General features: G+C 28.8%; 1 protein-coding gene across 1 annotated transcript; it reads left to right on the plus strand.

Annotated features, from left to right (window-relative positions):
• Positions 1-2,304: 2,304 nt before the first annotated feature.
• TBL22 (TRICHOME BIREFRINGENCE-LIKE 22) lies at positions 2,305-8,732 on the plus strand. Its single transcript, XM_028195733.2, has 3 exons — positions 2,305-2,647; positions 2,959-3,242; positions 7,767-8,732. Exons 1-3 carry the CDS (start codon positions 2,431-2,433, stop codon positions 8,541-8,543), a joined length of 1,278 nt encoding a protein of 425 aa, XP_028051534.2. The 5' UTR covers positions 2,305-2,430; the 3' UTR covers positions 8,544-8,732.
• The last annotated feature ends 290 nt before the right edge of the window (positions 8,733-9,022 follow it).

Here is a 9,022-nt window from a genome sequence, read left to right on the forward strand (position 1 = left end):
CGTTTGGTAAGTGAGAAAAGAAAAATATTTGGGAGCATTAATTAGTGTTCCCACTAATTAGGTGGCAGTGGGTCTCGTCATTAATGATGTGATGTTTTAATTTTGGAGTTGTATTTTTTTTTTTTTTTAATACATTAGTGTTATTAATGATGATATTTTTAGTGGGATGAATCATTGTTGGCGAGAAAATTAAAGAGGAAAGTGTGAGAGCCAAATAAAGTAGCACTTCCTCAAACTCTAATTTGAGTTTATTACGCCGAGATTTCAGGGGCATTGGTGCATGCATGCCATGCACCCATTTCGCCACGTGTCATTATTGGACGGTGGACATTTGTCAAAACTTTCGCACTAGACAAAGGCTAAGGGCAAGAATTTTTAAAAAAAGTTATGCTAGAAATTTTAAATAATTTATTAAATTTTTTATTAAATTTTTTATATAGATGTGAGATTTATATGAGTTTGTGTAGGTCCCACATCTATATAAAAAGTTTAATAGAAAATTAGTAAATCATTTAGGATCCATAACATTTTTCTTAAAAAGAAAATGCATCACATGACCTTTTTGGGAAGTGGATTTTTGACTTTTTTTAGACAAAAATTTATAAAATGGTAAAATAAGTTAAAAAATAAAATGTCATATCAAATTAATAATCATTTCATTTTTCTCTCACAAATATCAAATTTAATTACAAAAAAATAAAATCATCTTCTCAACATAAAATTTTTAATCTACTAAAATAACCAAAAACTACAATAGCATACTAAAATAATCAATTTCCCAAATGAGGCCATAATAATTTACATATGTTTACAATCTTCAATTTTTTCAAAACATAAATAAAATTAATAAATATAAATTTTACCAAATAACACATTAAGGTCCTGTTTGATTGTTTGGATTGGATATAAGGGTTTTACGAGAATATGTAATACTTAAGGATAAATATGAGATATAATATCTTGTAGGATATGAGATGGATTATATATATCATGGGGTCACTTATACTATGTTTAGTTAAGATAAGATATAAGATGGGATAAAAATCGAGTGATTATTTTTGACATTTGGATAAAAAATAAGTTATATCTGACGGTGGGGGTTATACAATACCATGGGGTGGTATTGCATATCCCTTCCTTTTGCATCATATATTATCTGAACTCTCATATCCGGAGCAACCAAACACGGGGATATAAGGAGATAAAAAAATATGTAGTACCTACCTCATATTATATCCGATTCCACACTTATATTCGGCCTTTATATCCGATAAACAAACAGGGCCTAAGAGTCATATGGATGAGTATTTTGTTTTGAAATAAATGGCCTCATTTATCATAATTCTGTTTCGAATTTGTAAGATCTTTAATGTTGTGACTCTAGTTGAGCCAAACAATTCAGAACGCATAAGAATATTAACTTTTATAGAATTTTAAAATGATTATGATTATAGTCATAAATTCATATAAAATTATATTACGATCTTGATTCTACTATGATCTCAATCTTATCATTTTTTCCCTTATTAATTATTTTTATGTGTTATATTCATATAAAAATTTTGAATATGAACCCTCTTTCCAAATATCTCCTTTAATTTATATTAGCATTAAAGATATAAATGTGTCATTTTTCTTTAATGATTTCAAAATTAATCAACCTGCTTTACAATATGTTGATAATTTTTCATTTTAATTCAACATTAAAAGTAAAATCTTACCACATAAAAAGCAAAATTCATTTAGTGTGATTACTGTCACACACAAACACACACACACACATATATATATATATATATATATATATATATATATATATATATTTTTTACTTTTTCTATCTAATAATCACTCAAAATTATCGATGATGCTACATGCATTAACTAGTATACCAATTAGTACTATGACATTATTATTGACCTCACATATTATACAAATTATAAATATTTAAGATTTCTAAAATTATGTTATTACACTAATACATATAATATTGTTTTAAAAACTATTAAATAAATTTCCTTATTAAAAATACAAATTTACTTTGTACAAATCACACTTCCCCACTAAAAGTTTTTTCTAGTTTCTATCCCCTTCCACAAGTCAAGTCACAAAGTCCTCATCTCCACCACCACAACATTCACTTTCCTAATCAAGAGAAGATTACAGAAGAAGAAGAAAGTTTACACAATAAAAACCCTCCAATCTTCCCATCATTAAGTCAAAGCAAACCTCAATCACCATCATTAATTGAAAAGCACAAACCACATTCACTTCCGAATCAGTCTCTCTCTGTTTGTGTTTGTGTTAACCTCAATCACCATCATTAATTGAAAAGCACAAACCACATTCACTTCCGAATCAGTCTCTCTCTGTTTGTGTTTGTGTCTGTGTTTGTGTTTTTGTTTTTGTTTTTGTTTTTCTCTTCATGAGTCATGAAGTCATCATCATCATCTTCTCTATCTTCTGATAAACTTCATCAGTACTGTATCAAAAAAGGCAAATGGTTCGACTTGGGTAGTAAACTCTCTCCCTTCTTCCTCTTGTGTTCACTAGGTCTAACCTTAATTTTTGGTTTCTTCATCCTCCATTCTCCAAACCCATTTAAAGTTCCCAATCAACAGACTGCCTTTGTCAAACATCATCAAAATGGTATGTAAATCTTGACTCAAAACCCACATCTTTCTCAACTTTTCTTTTCCATTATTTGAACAGTTCTTTTACGTGCATAAAATTTGATCACATAACCAGACACAACTATCTACATGAGAGAATTATGTCCAGTTGTTTCTGGTAGTTGTGATTAAATTCTTTGCATTTAAAATTTTTGAACAACTTTTCTAAGTGCACATAATCCGATCATAGAATTGTATTGTGATCGGATTTTTAGAAATTTTCTTGTTAGAATTGTTTCTAATTAGTTGTAGTTTTGTTGGGTTTGCTGTATTGTTCTGTTCTTGTAGATGATGAGAAGTGTGACTTGTTCAAGGGTCACTGGGTACCAGACATGAATGGGTCTCTGTACACAAACTGGAGTTGTCCAACGATCCCAGACTCGAAGAATTGCTTCAAGAATGGAAGAGAAGATGCAGATTTTGTGAATTGGAGATGGAAACCAGAACAATGTGATCTTCCAAGGTTTGATCCTAAGACATTTTTGAGGATTGTTCAAGGTAAAACAATGGCATTCATAGGCGACTCGGTTGCAAGAAATCAGATGGAATCACTTCTCTGTCTCCTGTCCAAGGTCAGCTTTCTCATTTTCTCTAAAATTTTCTTGCCAAGCAAAAAGTTAATGATCCATGAAAATGTTTTTTATTTTTTGAAAAAACCGTAGAAAGAATTTATTTGACGAGCTGTCTTCAAACTTTTTAAATTTTATTTTAAAAATAATCTAGTATTCAAGAAACACTAAAAAGTTATATTTAAAATTTTGAAATGACAACAATTCCCTTGGTGTTTTCAATTTTTATTTTTTATTTTTGTTTTTGAAACATGAAAACTAAACAAAATTTTATTAGTAGTGAAAGCACAATATTTTAATGTGACAATGCTATTACTGACCTGCTTGATCGTACCATTAATATGCTTTTCTTGTGCATTCTATATTACTTGTATTGTATGCAAAGTATAAAGTTTAGGAAAATTCTATTATTAGAAAAATTCAGAATTCTTTACCAAACTATGTGGGATGTGATGATTACAATTGTGTAACGAAGAGTTATTTTGATGCTGGTTCAACTTTAGACACTTCAATTTAATTTTTATAATTTTTTTATAAAATCTTATAAGTCTAGATTAAGGATCAAATAATTTAAAATTTAGGGCTAGTTTGGCATCTCTTAAATAATCTATCTTTTTATCTTTTTTTCATCACATCACCTCTCTACTTTTCTACACATCTTTTCGTAAAAAGACAAAAAGTACAATTATTTAGATCATTCCAAACAACCCCTTAATACATATTTTACCACTATTCATTGAACGGTAGTTAGCATTTTCTAATATATTATAATAAAACACTTAGTTATAATTTCTTGGTTGGACATGACGTTACCATTGTAATTTGTTTATTTTAGGGTAGTCAAAGATTAGAGTCCTCATTAGATTTGCCTTTTATGACATAATGGAACCCTTTAGATTTTTATCATCATTTTCATTGACATAATTATTATTATTATTTGCTTGATAGTAGACCATTTATAATTTTGAACAATTTATTTGCACAAAAAACACAATGTGGTAATTCAATTGAAAATTTAGTGAATTATATTATGGAAAATATTATAGACTCTAAATGTTTTAACAAATAAATAATCAAATGTTTCACATGGGTGTGGGATCTACAAACAACTACTGTGTGAGATATTTGGTCATTTATTTAATAAAAAAATTGATATTTTCAACATTATTCCTATATTATATAAAATAGTGCCATCAATTCTCAAGCCAGTGTGGCCTTCTTTCTTTTTTTGTCTCATTTGTTTCCTTTTGTTTATTTGGTCATTGGTTTAAGAAAAAGAACCTTTGGCCTTTGCCCAAATATACTAAAAAGAAAATGGTTAGAAATTTCAAAAGTTTTATCAATATTTTATATGGTTGTGGAACCCACATTATATAGATTTCATGTGGATCTCACAATCATATGAGAACGGTTGATATAAATTTTAACAAAATTTTTAAAATCTTTAACATTATCCATATAAAAAAGCTTACTTTACCAATGTCAAATAATATCTTCTCGTTTTTTTTACCTTCTAGAAATTGATGTCACATGATTTAATTTGTTTCCTTTACGTATCAATGCATTCATGGCAGAAGAGGGAGTCTCTCCCAAATTTTCCTTAACAATCTCTTTAAAATAGTGACAAAAAAAAAACATATACAGAATGTTTAGTTTTAATTTTTTGAATTTAATTTTTAAAAAATTAAGTTTTTTATGTTTTATATTTTTTTATTTGTAGTGAATATTTTTAAAATTTTAAGCAAATTTTTTTACTTTTTTAGATATACCTTATTTAGATATATTTAAAAAGTAAAATATTTGTGAAAAAATATTTTAAAAAATTAATAAATATTCAAAAATATATTAAATTTCCATTTTTTTTATATTTTTGTTATTTAGTGAATTTTTTACAGATTTTTTTCACAAAAATTATATTTTTTAAATATATTTATGTTAGATGTCTAAAAATAAAAATAAAAAATTATTTAAAATATTAAAAAAATTCAATGAAAATAAATAAATACGGAAAACAAAAAAGTAACTTCTAAAAACCAAAACTGAGTGATAAGTATTTTCAACCCAACTAAAGTGAATTCTACAACTTTAAATTAACTAACAGCATCTCCCCGGTCCAAAATTTAATTAGATGGTACTATTGGATCGTGGTTGACCTGATTCTGGACTCATATCAATATTTTTAATCGTTTAATATGCATAACTCATCGAGTATATCATTTTTTAAAATTATTATGTTGATCAAATATAGTCATTTGATTAGATTATATTTGTTTCAACAATAATTATGATTTTAAAAATAAACCGCAGATACAAATGCAAGTTGATCAAGTGACTATCGATATCTGATTAATATAATGTTTTATAAGAATGATATACTCAACGAATTCTATACCTTGAATAATTTAGATTATCGAGATGGATCTAGAATCGAGCCCACCACAGCCCAACAACACCGTTTAAATCAATCACAAGTTGTGTTTTGTTCACTCATATTGTGATGCATAAATAAGATCATACTCTAAAAATTAAAAAAAATCCATTCAGCTTGCTTGTTTTCATTTTTCAAAAAACACTTTTCAGAAAATTTTGCATTCTTATTTTTAGTGTTTTTTTGTTTTTACTGAATTTTTTTAATATTTTAAGCAATTTTTTTTTACTTGTTAGACACACCTAACATAAATATATCTAAAAAGTAATAAAAATTCACTAAATATCAAAAATACAAAAAAATACAAGAATCCAGTACATTTTTTATATTTTTATGTATTTATTAAATTTTTAAAATATTTTTTCACAATTTTTTTTTACTTTTTAGAAACAAAAGACTACGAAAACTTAAAAACTCAGTTTTCAAAAAATTTAATCTAGAAAACTCAAACCAAACACACTGATTATTTTTATTTTAGCACTAATACAGTTTTTAAGAATTCAAAATAACTAATTTAATATTTTTTTAAAAAGGGTTATCTAAAAAAATATTTTTCAAAAACAACTTGTCAAATAATTTTTTTATATATTTTAAAAAATAAAAATAAAAACACAACTAAACATATCATTAAATTATTTAGATATTATTGATTAAAATAACACGGCAAATACAAACAAAACCAAAACGGTCACCACAAATTGCCCGTTCAAACTATAAAATGGTGTACAAGTACTGATGGTTCTTGAAAGAGGATCACATCACACGATTGGTTTAGCAAATCAAAGTCAGAGGTAGGGGAATTATTATCCAATCAAAACCAACCAAACATTGAAACGTGCTTGCTTATATGTAATAGTTGACTTTATGGGATATTTACCCAATCACACAAAAACGACGCCGCAACCAAAGCTATCCGTTAACCCCTCCGTATAATTGTCAGGAATGTTTTCGTCGGAAAAAATATTACAGGAACAAATAACGGGTTTTTTAGAAAGATTTTTTTTGTGAGAGAGGAAAATAGATTATAATTTGAGAAGTGGATTATAACTACTTCCAAAAAGACCCCCCAACAATTGAAAATATGATTTTATTTTTCTTTTTCTTTAATTATTAATTTACAAGAAAATTTATGTATATAAATAATGAATAATCCTGCATCTACTGAAATTCTTATTAATAATTGTAAGACCATAAAAATCTTCTCACATGAATTATAGAAATCCAACAAAGAGATGAACTTTGTCTCTGTAGATTTGCAACGATGCGCATGATCGGCCATCCAACTAGGATTGCTGGCTAGAGACACTCCGATGGCGAAGTTAGTCACTTGATTGAAAGAATGAAGGTATAGGAATGAAGAGTGTTGGTGTGTAATGTAGAGCGAGATGACATACCTCTTCCTCTGAGATCCCTTTATATAGATGGAAGGTGTGATATTTGTTGGGCTGAACCCATTGTAGGCCTTGTTTGGATTAACCCCAATAAGTTGATAGATATTTTTTTCTGACTCCGACAATAATCTTACTAAAAATATACATGTTCAAACATTATTGAATGTTTAAGTATCATTAATTTTTTGGTAACCAATCACATTGAGCATTTTTATTTTTAGTATGTTTTTTTAATAAGATTGCTAATATATGTAGAATTATTCAAAAATAATTCTATACTTTTTAGTAAAAATAACCACTTATAATTTTTTCCCAATAACATAACACAGTACCAGGAAGGAATACAAATTTTATTTTCTTTTCCCTTCTCATTTACTGTCAATTGAGAGAAGACGTAGTGTTTGTTTGAGTGATTAAGTTATGAAATTGGATTATGTACATTGCTTAATTCCGAATATCATGTTTGGATATAAAGTAGACTTTTGAATTGACATTCCCACAAAATTATATAATCCAAAATATGACAGAGAAGGGGATGAGGTACAAAATGAAAGGATCAAGGGAGGTTTGGATTTAATTTTTAGAATATCAAAATTTTAAACATACATGTAAGCTTTCATAAATTATATATTTTGTAAGCTTGGAAAAAAAAAAAAAAATGGACTATGAATTTGCATTGACAAATGTATTTTGTTTCAAATCTTGTAGGAAGAAATTCCAAGAGAAGTTTACAAGGACTCAGAAGACCGGTTCCGAACGTGGCACTTCCCTTTCCATGATTTTACTCTCATGATCCTATGGTCCAAATTCCTGATAAAAGGCAAGGAGAGAGTGATCAACGGTTCAAACACCGGCATTTTTGACTTACAACTTGACAGAATCGATGACAAATGGGCCCAAAAGCTACCCAACATAGACTATGCCATCATTTCAGATGCGCACTGGTTCTTCAGAAAACTTTACCTATACGAAGGCAATAATTTAATAGGTTGTGTGTATTGCAATGAACCAAATGTCACTGATCATGGTCTCGGCTTTGCCCTACGAATGTCCTTCCGTGCAGCCCTCAATCACATCAATCAATGCGGAGAGTGCAGGAGCAAGATGGTAACTTTGTTGAGGACTTTTTCACCGGCCCATTTTGAGAATGGGGCATGGGACACCGGAGGAAGGTGTAATAGGACTAGTCCTTTGGCCGGGGATGGGGTGAAATTAGGAGGTGTTGACTTGGAACTTAGAAGAATTCAATTGGAAGAGGTTGAAAGGGCAAAGAAGAGAGGGGAGAGGCGAGGAAAGAAATTTGGAGCGTTGGATGTGACGGGGGCAATGATGGTGAGGCCTGATGGACACCCGGGATCTCACTGGGGGAATAAATGGATGAAGGGTTACGATGATTGTGTTCATTGGTGCTTGCCTGGACCTATTGATGCTTGGAATGATTTTTTGATGGCTGTGCTAAAAAAGGAGGCTGGTTTATTGGTATAAACTTATAGTCAACATTCTTGCACATATTCCTACATGATCTATACATAGTCCTGAAAGCTGAGAGAATTTTTAATTTTATTTTTTGGAGCTAAATATTGATATATGCTTGTTATATTCCATTACAAAATAAAGAGGTTTGTACACATTTTAACGCAATTCATCTTATAATATTGTGAAGTTTCTCTGAAATTAATATATATATATATATATGCTGATCTTTCAATACTTTTGAAGGACTTTTGCTTTTGATTAATCTCAATCTAATTCCACAAACATCTTACCCAACCTCTCCTTTCTAATTAATCATCAAGCATAATTAATGAGGCGAATGCTTTGCCATATCATGAATCTTAACATAACCATTTCCTCTGATTGATGAATGGTTTTACTAGTTATATATAGCCTGAAAATGTTTTCAAGTAAATTTATCTCTACGATCAGTGTTGTCAGATAATTGTTTTATTTTTTAAATTACATTT

Source organism: Camellia sinensis, chromosome 4 (assembly GCF_055761805.1).
Source record: "Camellia sinensis isolate YWXY chromosome 4, ASM5576180v1, whole genome shotgun sequence".
NCBI lineage: Eukaryota > Viridiplantae > Streptophyta > Magnoliopsida > Ericales > Theaceae > Camellia > Camellia sinensis.